The 14565-nt window shown below is 50.7% G+C and overlaps 1 protein-coding gene across 1 annotated transcript in view; it reads right to left on the bottom strand.

The window, feature by feature from the left end:
* LOC148816970 (Golgi apparatus protein 1-like) overlaps positions 1-14565 on the bottom strand; it is a 37386-nt gene continuing 22821 nt past the window's right edge. Inside the window, exons 8-26 of the mRNA XM_088939291.1 lie at positions 14314-14528; positions 13619-13740; positions 12600-12701; positions 11797-11950; positions 11098-11235; positions 10750-10836; positions 10362-10424; positions 10133-10246; positions 9493-9581; positions 8922-9039; positions 8196-8288; positions 7650-7787; positions 7404-7527; positions 7151-7293; positions 6698-6799; positions 5889-5996; positions 5426-5546; positions 4900-5006; positions 1-4447 (exon numbers count right to left, since the gene is read on the bottom strand). Coding sequence (XP_088795417.1) covers positions 4280-4447; positions 4900-5006; positions 5426-5546; positions 5889-5996; positions 6698-6799; positions 7151-7293; positions 7404-7527; positions 7650-7787; positions 8196-8288; positions 8922-9039; positions 9493-9581; positions 10133-10246; positions 10362-10424; positions 10750-10836; positions 11098-11235; positions 11797-11950; positions 12600-12701; positions 13619-13740; positions 14314-14528 — 2306 coding nt within the window. The 3' untranslated portion in view covers positions 1-4279. The remainder of the gene's footprint in view (positions 4448-4899; positions 5007-5425; positions 5547-5888; positions 5997-6697; positions 6800-7150; positions 7294-7403; positions 7528-7649; positions 7788-8195; positions 8289-8921; positions 9040-9492; positions 9582-10132; positions 10247-10361; positions 10425-10749; positions 10837-11097; positions 11236-11796; positions 11951-12599; positions 12702-13618; positions 13741-14313; positions 14529-14565) is intronic.

Below are 14565 nucleotides of genomic sequence, written 5' to 3'. Positions count from 1 at the left end.
TAAAAACCTGCAGACCATTTTATTAATAAATTGTCCCATTTCATCTGTACAGAACCAAATAAAGAAATAAAAACATTTTAAAAATGCACATGATGTTATTAGTCTGTCACATCTCAATATTACATGGCATAATCAGAAAAAACAATGAACAGCACATCCATGACTATACACAGAAAAATAATTACAAAACTGCTTTATTTTAATTTTAGCAAATTTCACTTCAAACGGACAATAGACTAACTACTGATCTGTTAAATGACAGATGGTATTCAACGCCGCCTGTACAGGAGGGGAAAGGAAGGCTGTGTGAAGCAGTGCTGCTTGTCTCTTTGGACAAGAAGTTCCTGGGTTCCAAGTCATTTCCTTTAACACTTCCTACCCACAATTCCCACTCTGCTGCCCCTCAGTCCCTTCCAGCCCCACCGCCCCCACCACCGAAACAGCTGGACCCTACTAGAAAACTGGAGGAATTCTGGGGCAGGATTGTTTCTCAGTGTCTGGTCACAGATCTTGGGCAGCAGATGGAAAAGACCAGAATCTTGGGTGATTTCCGGTCCAGAGAGGAAGAAGTACAGAGGTCAGGGAGAGGGAAGGACAAGAGTGTGCTGGCTAGTCAGCTGAGAAAAAAATCTCAATCCCACTGAAAAAAATTGAAAGCAAATCTCAAAAGGCCCCAAAGTTTGCTACTTTAATACACTTGTAACAAGAGAAATGACCAAAAGTCAAAAGGGTTAGTCTTTAAACACAACTCCCTTAAGAAACAGTGTACAAAGTCATTACCAAACCTTCCTCCACCACCTTCAAAGTCAACGTGACCTTCACATTCGTTTGTGTTCCAGCCTGACCCCCCGTGAGCCAGCAGCTAGAAACCTCCAGCCAAGTGTACACCTTTCCCCTCAGTGCAAACCAGGCTCTGGCAACTCCTCTAGGTTGAGCTCAGATGTGAAGAGGTCCCCGAAGTTGTCCACTGCAAAGGTAACGCATCCACTACAGAGCAACTGGACACCAGTGAAAGGCCGATACCATACAACTGCAAGATCAGCTCAATGAGGGCTCACAGTCTAATGGTAGTAAAGAAGAAATATTATAGGTCAACAATTGTTTTATTCTTCAGCTCTCAAAGTGACCCACTGAGGAGAAGTAAAACAAAACCCCCTTCCTTCTCCAGACAGTTCAGTTTACAGGACCATACAGAGACATTACTACAGGAGCTCTGCACCTGCTGCAGCAGTCCTGTATCCTGTGGAAAACCACCCAGACCCCATGGTTTTTATATGGGCGAGCAGTCAGCCACAGCAAACACTTTAGAAGTTATGAAAAACTGCACGGTTTGGAATGCAGAGCATTCACTTTTACTTGGCAAATATTGGCTGTTGAGTGAAATTAGTAACATACTCCTTCTGTAGGAGCAGCCAGGAGTTTCAGTCCCCAGCAGGCCTGTGCCATAAGTGTACCATGGTGGACCAGGTTTAAACTTGCAGCCTAGTTTAAAAAAAGAGTGGGGAAACAGTTGTTCTAATGGGTCCATTTTTAGGTTATCAGAATGAAAACATTAACAGTCTTGCCATGTGCAGGTACTTCAATGTCTAACCATTCCCAGACAACTGGACAATTGAGACAGGAATCCTCCAGAAGACTGGGACACAGGCCAAACAGATCATAACGCCAACAGTTACAGTTCTTCTGCTCCTATTAGCTCCTCCCCAGGAACACTTACACTTTACATGAGGAGACTGTTATGCTGAGTTAACAAGGATAAGATTAAAAAAAAAAGTCAACACTGATGTGCCATCCAAATCAAAGCTGCAAGGAATTTAGAACTCCGAGGAGCTTAACATGTAAAAGGAATTCTTGTTTAAAAACGTGGAGCGCTGCCTAAGTACCAACTAAGCGTTACAGCATACTTTCAGCACTCTTGGGTTTCAATGGCCATATTCAGACCTCATTTCCCAACTTCATCAATGAGGGAGAGAGGAACAGTACATGCAGGAATCAAGCCTCCTCTTCCCAATACTGATAACTAGAAGGGGGAGAGAACCCGAGACCGATTACCATGGAAACTTAAGCAGCATAATAGTAACCATGGAGACCGTCTCTCTCTCATGCGAGTCAACACTACAAAGACTGTTCTCCACTAATCCAGTCACAAAGGAAGGGGCCTGCAGGAGAGGAGTACCAACCCAGGAACAAAAATACTGACCCTAAGACAGTGACAAGCGCACACCGAGAAAAAGTAGGTTTGGGCTCTGGCAACGCCTGGCTTTATCCCCTAACCAGCACACCCCTGGGACATCAGGCACCCTCCCTGGGTTATTTCTAAAAAAAACAGTCACCTCTCCTGCCCGGCCACCTCGCACCCGTCTCCGAACCGGAGGGGCAGAGCTTGGCGCCGCAGAGAGAAAGAAAAGGCAACTAGAGAACAAGCAAAAAAGAAAACCAAATCAATAGCAAAACAATAAATAAGGCTATGACCGAACAAAATATTAAAAATGTGCAATGATTCCATTAGCATCCACAAAATGCTTGGATTTTAAATGTACACTTTCCCCACACAGCTGCTTCTTGTTCATTTTTCTTGAGATACTGGGCATCTTTCCTAAAAAGGTATTTCTGCAGTTGAAATAAAGTTAGCCACGTATCCTTGTGAAATGGGGTAGGGGTAAAAAAAAAAAGTTTTGAGAGGGTGGGGTGCTTTCTATTGCGTGCAGGAACTACCCCCACATGAAGACTGGAAGATTGCATCTCCACAAGAGGTGGCAATACATTGCAGGGATATAAAACCGCTGTTGACAGCGATATTACTTCCAAGCTTTAGCTCCTCTGCAAGCTCTGTGATAATTCTGCTTGTGCAGCAGCCCCTGGGATGTCCCTGATCAGGCAGGGAATCCGTCACCCAGCCCGCCACAGGAAATGCATAACTGATACCGCAGTAATGCCAAATCCCTCAGCACACCAAGGGTGCAACCCTTCTGCACATTCTTCCAGATAAAGAAAGAAAATGAAGCACATACAGAAAAGTTTTCAAACCAGTTGGGTCACCTTCCACTGTGCAAAAAAAAAGTCCAGCTCTCCACTACAAAGTCAAGTCTGGCACAAGTGTCAGGGTGATCACACTGGAAACGCCAGCCTTCGCTTGAAAACCAGAGTAGCTCCACTCTCGCGCTGCTTTGGAGTCAAAAAGTTCCTTTTGGGAACAACGTTGACCTTTTTTACCCGGGGCCACAAAGGTGCACCAGTAGAGCCCTTTCGTCTTTCCCCAGACAGGAGGAAGTTCCCTCAGAAGTTAAGGGGGCAACCAACCATTCCAACCCCCCCCCCACTCCTGAATAAGAGCTCTTACCCACTTTGTGGCTACCAAGAAACGAGAAAGAGGCAACCAAACAGGACTGGGCTATCAGATGTGTTTTGTTTTTATTAGAACAGCCGGTCTGCAGGACCTTTGGCCAACCCTGGTTTCCAAAACAGAAATCCACCCGCAGACCACCACAGGCTCAGATGAGCGCAGTCGCACTCCCAACAACAACGAAAACACAACAGTCCCTGGCAAGCAACTGGGAGAGGAGCCGGGGGGCGGGGGGGGACACAATATCAGTGACAGATTAAATCAAATCTAGACTTCTTTTTAAAGTCATACCCTTAAGCCAGATAGCAGAAAAGCTATGCCTTTTCTTCCCAATGAAGTCAACAAAAAAAGTCTCAACCTTCCCAAAAAATCTGAAGCCCTTGTTTTGGCCCAGGGCGTCACACCACTGAGAAGGGGGGGGTGATTGTGCACAATAGTTGCACCAAAGCTGCTGTGTGAGAGTCCCCTGGCCCCTGCCCCCCCCCCTCCAAAAAATGAAGAAAATTTGGCATGGGAAGACAAAAAAAAATACAAATCAAAACAGTCTACATGCAAACTGATGCTTAAAAAAAGTCTCATCTGTCATGAACTGAACATGAACTGCTTGAGTCTGTGGAGACCGGAGGGCAGGAGCGACTCAGATATATGCAATACAGGAGGAAGATGGGGCTACAGGTCACTACAGAAGCCTCCTAAGAGGCCAGACAGGAAGCAGCCTGCCCCTGGGGTAAGGTGGGGGGGGGGGGGGGGGGGGGGGTGTGGTGGCCCGGCTTCGCTGTCAGAGAAGGGGGGACGGGAACTGGAGGCCCCAGCCTGGCCATCAGAGGGCGCTGCTGGGCTTTAGCTTGCATGGTGGTCTTCCAGGCTGGGACGGGCAGAGGTGAGGGAGGGTGGGATGGAGAAGAGAACGGCCACTGGGAGCCCCCCCGACTCCCTCTACCTGTCCTTGAGTTCCCGCGTCACGCGCTTGGTGATGCGGCCACACAGCAAGCCCACCAGGAAGAGAACGCACACCCCCAGCGCGATCATGAACAGGATGTAGTTCTTGGAGGGCGAGATCATCACCTGCATGGCCAAGTCTGAGAAGCCCTCTGCTGGAGCCACCTAGGAAACACATCCCAAGGAACAGATGACGCCACCAAGCAAACTTGACAAGCAGCTTCTCAAATTTCTGCACCGACAAATCCAGTTGATCAAAATGATCGGACAGTGCCCATATTTTTTATAGCATTTGCTGTCTGCGTTCACGAAGACAATTAATACAGTGGTTCATGGGGTGTTTTATTTTAACTTTGCAAACAGCACTCATCTGTATCAACTCCTGTCATTGCCAAGAACACTCCCTGCAACCTGAAGTTCCCAAACTCCCGCCTCCGACAGCAATGGAAGCTGTTCGATGAGGAATAATGGGAAATGACCCCTGCCTGCCCAGGACTGCAGGTGCCAGGAACAACAGGAAAAATAAAGGACGGCAGCAGTAAAAAGGAGAGCAGGTCAGGAGGAGGGCGAAACCGTTTGTAAAGCGGCGGTCCACGCTCGAGACTTGCAGCACCCACCTTAGCAGCGTAACTCCACATCTCGATCCGGTCCTGCAGTCTCTTCTTGCACTCCGGCTGCAGGCGCACCCGCTTGTCATTCAGGGCTTCCATCAGACACGACATCTCTGAGAGACACCGAGAGACGGGCTGAGGCGAGCATCCTGCTGTAGGTCCCCTGCACAGCCCGAGCTGTACCTTTCCAACACTCTCATTTCAACGTTTCCCCTTCACAGCACCCAAATACCACTGCAGGTCAGGCAGACCTTGCTTCCCAATTATGGGCTTTATAGGAGTTTTTGGAGAAACTCGGCATCCATCATTTGCCTGCACGATGTGTAACCATACCTCAGCCAAGCCAATTCAACTATCCCTTAGGTCAGGATTAGGTAACGCTGTGCTTCAAAGCTGTGGGCTTTCTGGAACCAATTTGGTAAAGAAGCCACGTTACCTATTTTTTTATGCCTAAGTGTATAAATCGTAAACCGAGCCCTGGCGTGACGTGCTGAACCCGACGCCAGAGGGCAGGAGCGGCAGCGGCACTCACGGCGGCCTCGGCCAGGGGGGATGGCAGCGCAGTGATGCTTGATGTCCAGGGCGCAGGCCGTGTGCAGGACGGGGTCCACGAAGATGTCCGCCTTGCTCTCCTTCAACATGTTCAAGACCTCCTGCAGAGAGGGGGCAGCCGTCAGAGGGGTGATCTTTCACTGGTGTGGCAACAATCAATCTTTGCCAACAGGACAATGCCTTCTGCCTGCAAACTTTAGTCTAGGTACTGGAGAAGGGCAGAAGAGCACTGGTCCCCCACCTCTGTCCCTCGTCCAACCACCGCACACTGGGCTTCGGTACCAAGCCGGTGAATGGCAATGCTCAGGCAACCTGCAGCATGCACTTCGATGTCAAGTGTAGCGAAGGGGGGGCTGTTATCAAGGACACAACGGGGCAACAGAATGACGCAGAACAGTCACAAGTACATTGAAAAGCGGGATGGGGGACCAGCAGTGTCTCACCTTCTTGCAGGGCTCATACTTGATCTTGAGCAGGTTGATCTTGAGACACTCCTCCACCTGGCCAGTCTGCTCCTGAGCTGCTGCCTCCTCCGAGCACAGCCGGGAGATCTGAGGACACAGAAACCAGAACCGTCGTCACCCTCCCCTGAGCCAGCCCCCTTCTCTCACCTGTATTAACTGCAGCAGTACATGCGAGCAAAAAACTATACTAAAAACTACTTCCCAAGCCTGGGTAAAATCAGGGATTGATTTAGTGTCATTAATTTGATGAGAATCCTCATTGAAACAGATACTCAGGCGAACTGTAAGTAACAGAGCCTCCTCATGTTTGTAACCTTAATGATCTCAAATGCTCAGAGAACTCCGGATATTCACTTCACAGAAATGCTTCTGTTGTGTTGGCATTCTTCCAACATGTAACCTAGTCCATACTTCGATCAAACCATCCAAAACCCATTTATGTATTAAGAGTCACCTAAGGACAGGGACCCCAACTGTATCTGATTAGATATAGGGAGCCGCAGCAGCTTGTGTTATGACCTTAGATGACCTTTCCTAATATAAATGAAACGGTCACTCTCCTGAGAGAAGCTAGCAGGGCTCCGACACCAGACTTTTCTGTGCAAACACACAGGGGCCATCTTCATAAGGTCTGTGTAGCAGCTACAGGTGAGCTTGTATACCTTCAGGCAACGTGGACAAGACGCTACTTCCCTGCTGCAGCTCTAGGTTAAACTGCTGCCCGACCACAGTCGTCATGGCGAGACGGACCTGGCGGTCAGCGGGCGGTCCAGAGCGCCCAGCCTCACCTCGTCAGTGCAGTGCACCTGCAGCTGGGGGTCCAGCCTGTAGTCCAGCGCCGACTCCTGCAGGATGACCCTGATCTGGTCCTCGCAGTCCGGGGAGAGGCGCTGCCGGGGGCAAAAGACACATCCAGCCGTCACAAAGGGCACAGCCGGCCCTCAAGAGCACAAAGCCCTGCAGACACTGCTTCCCTTGGGAAGTATGGCAAACGCTGTACACTGGAGGGTGAGGGGACAGCAGCAGATCAAAAAGACAAATCTGCAAACCCGGCAATCTGAAACCATTTCGCCATTGTTCACGTCAGAGGCCCACACACAGCCCTCGGTGCGTTTTAAGCTGCAGCCCAGCTCTGGACGCAGAGCTGGAGGATGAGCCGGACGCGGGAGGATGGCTCCTAACGGGGACTCTCTATGAGTGGGAAGAGAAGCGATGCTGGCCAGCTGGGCCAGGCCCCTCACCTGGTCAGCGTACTTGAGCTTGAGACAGGAGATGACCTGGCCCTCCAGCTCGCTGTCATCGTGGGCTTTGGTCAGGATGCTCTGGCAGAACTTGGGGATGTCGGCCTTGCAGGCCTTCCGCAGCACAGGATTCAGGCGGTAATCTGGGGGAAGCGAGAGACACGGGCGGCTGAAGCGTCTCGCTGTAAAACGAGCGGCTCCTAACGGCGGGGGGGGGGGAGCGTGGCAGCGGCTGCCCGCGGAGGGGCGGTACCCGTGTTCTGGGTGATCTGCCGCTTGGTGATCATCTGCTTGCACTTGGGGTCCATCAGCTCGCTGTTCTTGTTCTGCTTCAGGCACTGCAGCACGTTCTTCGTGTCGGCCTCAGTGCAGAAGCGCTGGACGGCGAAAGAGAAACCCACCAGCACAGTGAGAGGGAGCCCCCTGGAACCTCTTGTAGAACGAGAGGACGAAGTGATGAAAGGACACCACGGCACGTGAAGAGTTGAGCCTGGCTCACCTTGATCATCTGCTTGCACACCCGCATGAGAGTGTAGTCAAGCTCAGGGTCCATCATCTCCACCTCCTGCAACCTGAACACCTTCTGGTGGCAGCGAGACGTCAGCTGCTTCTTGTTCTCTTTCAGGCACTCGATCACCTGGGGGACGGAAGAGCCAGAGAACAGTCTTTCCAGCGTTCTACCAACCAGGCCGCGTGCCTGCTCTCCCTTGACCAAGCAGCGCTTTGCCACTGCCTCTAAATAACTGGCATGTGCAGAGCTACACAACGTGGGTCACCTGCATCCGTGCCAAACCATAGCTGGATATTGACTAGAGTTCCCTTCATTTAATTGAACCCCTTCTGAAGAAAATCCTACACGTTGTAAAGGATAAGTTTAAACATACAAGGGAATGGAAGCTACAAAAGCACAGATCACCAATAAAAGCAGGGTACATTGAGACTACGAAACTTGTCATTTGAGAATTATCAGACTATCTTAATTCCAGTCCACACTGCATCAGAAACCATCATGAAGGAAATGTTATGCAAGTCAGTCTTGTCCTACCTGGGCATTGCCAAAGGCCACATTTTGGCAGTACTTCCCAATGTCCTGCTTGCAGGATTCATACAATTCAGGCTCCAGGCGAATATCTTCCGTCTGCAGAGAACAAGCAAATTCTTTAAAAATACTAAATCAACCAACTGAGACTAAAACCAAACCATCTACTGGTCCTTTGGAAACCATTGCAAAGCTGGGCTGCTGACCAATGACAAAACATTTTGTCAGCATGCAGAAATCCGTAGCTCTCAGAAGCAGACATTCATCACGAAAAAGGAGGGCAGGTTTCTAATCAAGTTAGATGACTGGTAAAACATTGACAGTGGAAAAAAAATGCATACAATATGTGCGAACCAAATATCTACTCATAAGCCTGTGACTTTGTGGGAAACTGAATTGCCCAGAACCGTTAATTAGACGCTGCAGGTCACTGCCATGTCATCTCAGAAGAGCGTGCAGACACTAATGGACCACCAACAAACCATTAATAACCAATAACATGTTTAATTTAAGGGTGGCCTAATTTTGTACGAGGTGCATAGAATTTAAGGGCTTGACTTAAATGAGCGATGCACGATAATTTCCGTCAGTCTATGTACTAGGAAACACGCAGAACTCTCTGGGATATTGCTCAAGGATGGCCTTTTCCCTTCTCTCCCATTAGAAAAGCCGGAATTGCTGCGGCGTGCCTGGCTATGCTCCACCAGCCCAAGCCCCCCCCCAGCACCTCACCATCTCCAGCTCCTCCACGCGCAGCTGCTTGCGGCACTTGAGGGAGACGCGCTGCTCCTTGACGTCCTGCAGGGTGTCGTTCCGCACGGTGGTGCTCAGGCAGATCACCACGTCCACTCTGCACGGAGAGAGAGCGTGCACACCCGCGTCAGACACGCCACCCACACCCCATCACACCGCATCAGACCCAGCTCCACTCCTGGGGAGTCACTGCCACTGCAGGGCTGGCAATCACAAAGTAACCAGTGATAATCTTACAACATTCGCTGCTTGGGCGTGCATTTAAAGCACTCCTGGGGTCCGGAAACCGACTTTGAATAACATCTGGCATTATAACATCATGTCACGTTAATCCATTTAGTTTTGTCCTCCCCTATAACCGCTGTGCCGAACTGGACTAACCCTGGGAAACGCGGAATAAGACATCACACACAAGTGAACTGCTTTCCCATTAAGAGGAAAAAAAGGTCTACAGCAACTCACCCTTCACCGACCACAGCTATGATGCATGACTAGAGCGGTAAACATGCCACACCTACAGCAGGCTAGACAAGCCCAGCAGCCCACTTACTTCTTTTTTATGTTGGGACACAGTTTGAGTACATCTTCCTTACACGCCATCTTGAACTTGTAGGAGAAACGGAAATCCTTCATCTGAATCTGCACAGGGAAGAGAAACAGAAGGGCAGTAGGGTCAACAGCGCAGCACTATTGTGTGGCGAGACTACAACCGCAGGAACAAAGGAGGTCCAACGAACATGACTATACAACCTGGAGACCCTCATCTGGATATAGCCGATAGCTGATAATCACTATATCCTTTGTTTTCAAAGGACAGAGCTTTATTTCCCAACAACCACCTCAAATTGCAGCACAGTACGATCACTTTAGACCAATAAGCCCATTTCAAAGAAGGGCTCACAATGTGAATTCTGCATAAGCGTACACCAGCGGGTTACGACAACCAAATGAAGTCACTAAAGTCATGTGAAAACTCCCGATCCTTACAATACAGGTAGCTTATCAACGCATGTCTTACAATACTACTGCGAGACACCTGCTTCCTCAAGACACTGCACATACACAAAGGGAAACTGACAAATCTATCTGCTTCCACTCATGTTTCTGATGAGACTTGGACAGATGCATGCTGGCGTTACCAGACCCGTATACGCCGGCTCACGTCACCCCACAGACCCGCTCAGCCTTACCAGCTGGAAGTGGGTGACTCCCACAATGCACTTCTCATTCATCTCCTTCTGGTGCTTGTTCTGCACCAGGCACTCCATCAGGTCGCCTGTGTCGATCTGATTATCAGCCACCTCCTGGGAGACACAAGCAGAAGAATGGGACAGTCTTTGCAGAGTCAGCAGACAGTGCCCAGGCGCCCAAGTGGCAACTGGGTGGAGGTTGTTGTAATGGGAGGAGGGGCACACTCACATGGCAGTAGGTCTGGATGACCGGTTCACAGGCTCTGATCAGCAGGGCCTCGATCTGGATGTCCTGTTGGCAGCAAGAGGTGTCACTACCAGAACGCAGCAAGGTAATAAGTGCAGTGGCATTTTAACTCTGCTCTTAATACATCTTTCCTGAAATTTTTAATGAGGGGTCAGACATTCCTATCACAAAACTCCCAGGAATGAGAAAGTTAAAGCATAATTAAAAGTTGTATTTTGTGCTGCAATACTAAAAGAAGTGGACATGTAAGGTATACTAAGCTCTGAGAATTACTGGACAGAAAGTTTCTCCATCATGCAAGATGGCCTTCACAGTCACCCATTATAAAGGCCCCTGACAGCAGATCTACAGTGTCCTCCTGCAGCCCCACCTCGGACTCCAGCTCAGTGAGGTTGCCCACCACATCCCGGCACTCAGCCATCAGGTCCTCCAGGTGGTCCTGCAGACACTCCAGCTCCTGGGGCAGACAGGACACGAGTCATCCACCTGCACACTCATTCTGCTCCAGGAAAACTGGCTTCACCAGGGCAGGGTGATCTCTAGATCCTGCACCCCCGTGCCCCTATACTCACGTACCTGTCCGATAGCAGCCTGCACCACACACACCCCCCTCCACGCCCCTATACTCTGGTACCTGACCAACAGTGGCCTGCACCCCCCTGCAACCCTGTACTCTGGTACCACGCCCCCCTCCCCCCGCGCCCCTGTACCCCAGTACCTGGCCCGTCTCCGTCTTCTCGCTGCACCACTTGCCCAGGTCCGTCATGCAGCGCTCCTGCAGCGCGGGGTCCAGCTTGACGTCCAGGGCGCGCTGGTGCAGGATCCGCTGGACCTCGGCCTTGCAGTCGCGGGACAGCTGGCAGCAACAAGGGGGACAGCAGTCAGCACGGGGCCCAGACAGAGCAGGCACGCAGTGAAGCCATCCTGCTGGCCGGCTCCAATCAGGAGCGAAGCTGAGGGACAGGTCTGCGCTTCCTAATTCTTATGTATACAGGGAGGGCATCAAAGAACTGGGCCTTAAACAAACCATTCCTGGTGCCAACAGACTGACTTGACATGACCTCCTCTGAGCCTAATCCAAATGTGCATTTCACCCCCACTCGGCTCCGCTCTGGTCCCCTCAGCCCCGTGAAGCCAAGTGCCAACAGACAAAAACACAAAGCCACATGTGCACACGGAGAGCCACGCACATGCGCAGAAACGCAGGAAAGGTGGACAGAAGCCACTTTAAACCCAAAGCCCAGCCCTGGAAGAAAAACAGATACATTTTCACCAAAAGGACTGGACCGCAGTGGCTCTCTCATTCTGCACGCACACGTGCGACTTATGATTGATATTTTTCTCTAGGATGGGTACGGGGACGAGCCAGAGGGATGCGCGGGGCCTGCTGAACACGCTACAGCTCCGGGCGCCGTACCCGTCTGCCCTGCTCCTCCGTGCGGTAGGCATGGCGGTAGAGGCAGGAGAAGATGGCGCCGGGTGGCATCATCTCGTTGGTCTCGTTCCAGCCGTGGGTGTGGCACAGGCGGGCGGCGTCGCCTTGACACTTCTTGTAAAGGATGGGGTCCAGCCTAGTGCAGACAGGGAAGTTAAATGTGCAGATTGGCCACACAGTACACCCCAGCGTACCACCTGCACCACCAGCACACTGGAGAATACACAGCGCTGCAAAGCATCGTGGGCAGCCTGGACTAGGTGGAGACTAACAGGCCTTAAAAACGTGGCTTTTAGCCCGACATGGAAATCTCAACACAAGCCCTGTAGAAACTGCTGAGAGCAAGCTATCAAAGGACATTGGCTTTACAAGTCATGTTTAGAGCAACTTCACACCATGGGCTTTTTTTTTTAAAACGAGACAAGAATTTAGTTTTACATACAAAACTAGAGACAGCAAGACTGCAAATCACAATCAGAGGTCACTGTGTGGGTAGTCACCAGCCTATCGAAATTAGCCTGGCTAGAGAGAAGGAAACAAATCTATTGCTTTCATATTCATCACCAACCCAAGGATTAAGAAAATCGTTTGCAAGAGGAGCCCGCTCCACCAACCACAAATTTTCTAGTTCTTCACAGAGCAAGTAGAAGGAGGCACTATTTGAGTGAGTGACGAGAATCTGAAGCAATCCACGTCCCGAGAGCAGCTGTGCAAGACGGCCAGTCCCCTTGCTGTCAGTGAGCCCGGGGAAGCACAGGGCAGAGCAGGGAGGAGGAGACACTCACTTCCAGTCCCGCGAGATGAAGTACTGGAGCTCCAGCAGGCGGTGCTCACAGTCCTCCACCATCTTCTCCGTGTAGAGATGCTCCATCAGACAGGACAGGATCCTGTGGGCCAGAGATTCGAGCGGTCAGCAGACAAAGCAGGGCCAACTCTCCCTCGGACTGCTGGCTCCAGCTGGAGAGAGCCGTAGATTCAGGCAGCACGTAGGGTAACCCAAGATCTTCGACACGACACCCATACAAAGTCACCCAAAATAAGACTGAAGTCTCCTCTCACCGTGCATATCTTGTGTATTTTTTTATGTCATTCTGCACAGCACTTTGAGAAGCCACCTTTAAAAAGGTGCTATATAATAATGTTTTTTTATTATTTTGGAACAACTGATGAATCACACTTGGGAAGACTGATTAAAACCTCAGGGCTCTTTTACAGAGTTCTAAAATGTGCCGCTAGCAGTTCTAATTAGCAGTCAGCAGCAGCAGCAAACAGACGGTGGTGTGAAGATGAGATGCTCTTCTGAAGTGAGCATGAAGCTCACATCCAGAAGAGAGCTGCTCTCTCATTATTCCCCATCTGCAGGCATGAGGTTCGACTGTGTTCAAAAAGCATCGAGAGTCCTTGTCTTTAATGAGGGTGGCTATCTGACCCATCTGGGTTCACAGGGCAAAAAAAAAACTCCACTAGAATCCTGCAAGGTAAACCCTAGAATTGATCTAAAAATCCAGTGACTGGGCAGACACGTACTTGATTCATTGGCCAATAATACGATTTGTAGCTTCAAGCAAAGTGCATTAGAACCCAACTTCTGGTCAAACCAGCTCTGCAGGCCTATTCTGTAACCTGGATTAGGCCTTCTGTAGTTTGACCTGGTTGTCCTCTTACACTTATGGATTTTAACTAATTCAGAAGTAAGCACTATACTTCCAGTGGTGAATGTGTGCAGGAGTAATTCACTAGGGAAACTCTAAACTGGAACAACTACAGGCACTGGAGGCCTAGAAAGAAGGTGGCAGGTACTGACATGGGGTCACCATTGCGGATGTGCTTGCAGGCAGTCTGGATGACCGACTCGCAGGCCTCGTTCAGTGCCCGGTCGATCCGGTAGTCCGCGCCAGGGTCCGTTTCCTGGATCAGATTCTGCAGCTGCAGGGACACAGAGGGCTCCTTCAGTGGCATAGGCCACATGCAACAGCACAAGACGTGGGCAGGATGGAGTTAAGGAAGGAAAAGGTGCAGGATTTCTGCCTTTGTATATCTACTTAAACGTTACCTGCACGAGGCAAAATTACCAAGCTGAAAGCACCTCTTGCACAGATGTCACTTCATAAGCATTTAGGAGACCTACGTACTATACGTGTATAAATCACTATCCGCCTTGAAGAGGTGCTACTGTGTGAACAGTCAGTCACAAGTGTATATGAAATACAGTACACAACGCACCCCGGAGCGCCGACAGGCTCATGGCTACAGCCAGCCCAACCTTCCACTCTGATCTCTCGGAGGAACCCCAACCTTTTGACTTCCGCCCCACCTGAGCTTTCACCATGCGACGCGAAACCATGCAAAGCTGGCTGTTTTACTGGGCCTCAGCAGACAAACGAGCGATAAAGTGTGTGAAGTAAACAGCTCGGCTAGAACAAGACCCAGGAGACGCTCGAGTCCTTGAGGAACCCCCTGAAGAACCCCAGGCCCGCGCCAGGCGGCAGTCCGTCTCACCGACTGCTGGCAGAGCGGCTCCAGGCTCCCCTTGTCGCCGCGGCCCACGCGCATGAGGCAGTGCAGCGTGCGCCCCTTGCGGTGCAGGCCGGAGCAGTGCGCCTCGATCTCCCCGCGGCAGTGCAGCACGATCTCCGGGCTCAGCGAGAAGTCCTCCATCAGCATGCGGCGGTAGTCCAGCATCTCGCCCTGGCACTCCCCGCTCACCGTGCGGCCTGCCACACATGAAGGGCAGAGGCACACCCGCAGTGA

Source organism: Atractosteus spatula, chromosome 21 (genome assembly GCF_055471065.1).
Source record: "Atractosteus spatula isolate fAtrSpa1 chromosome 21, fAtrSpa1.hap1, whole genome shotgun sequence".
Lineage (NCBI taxonomy): Eukaryota > Metazoa > Chordata > Actinopteri > Semionotiformes > Lepisosteidae > Atractosteus > Atractosteus spatula.
Note: the sequence above shows the minus strand (reverse complement) of the source record. Positions and strands in the feature narration are given on the sequence as shown.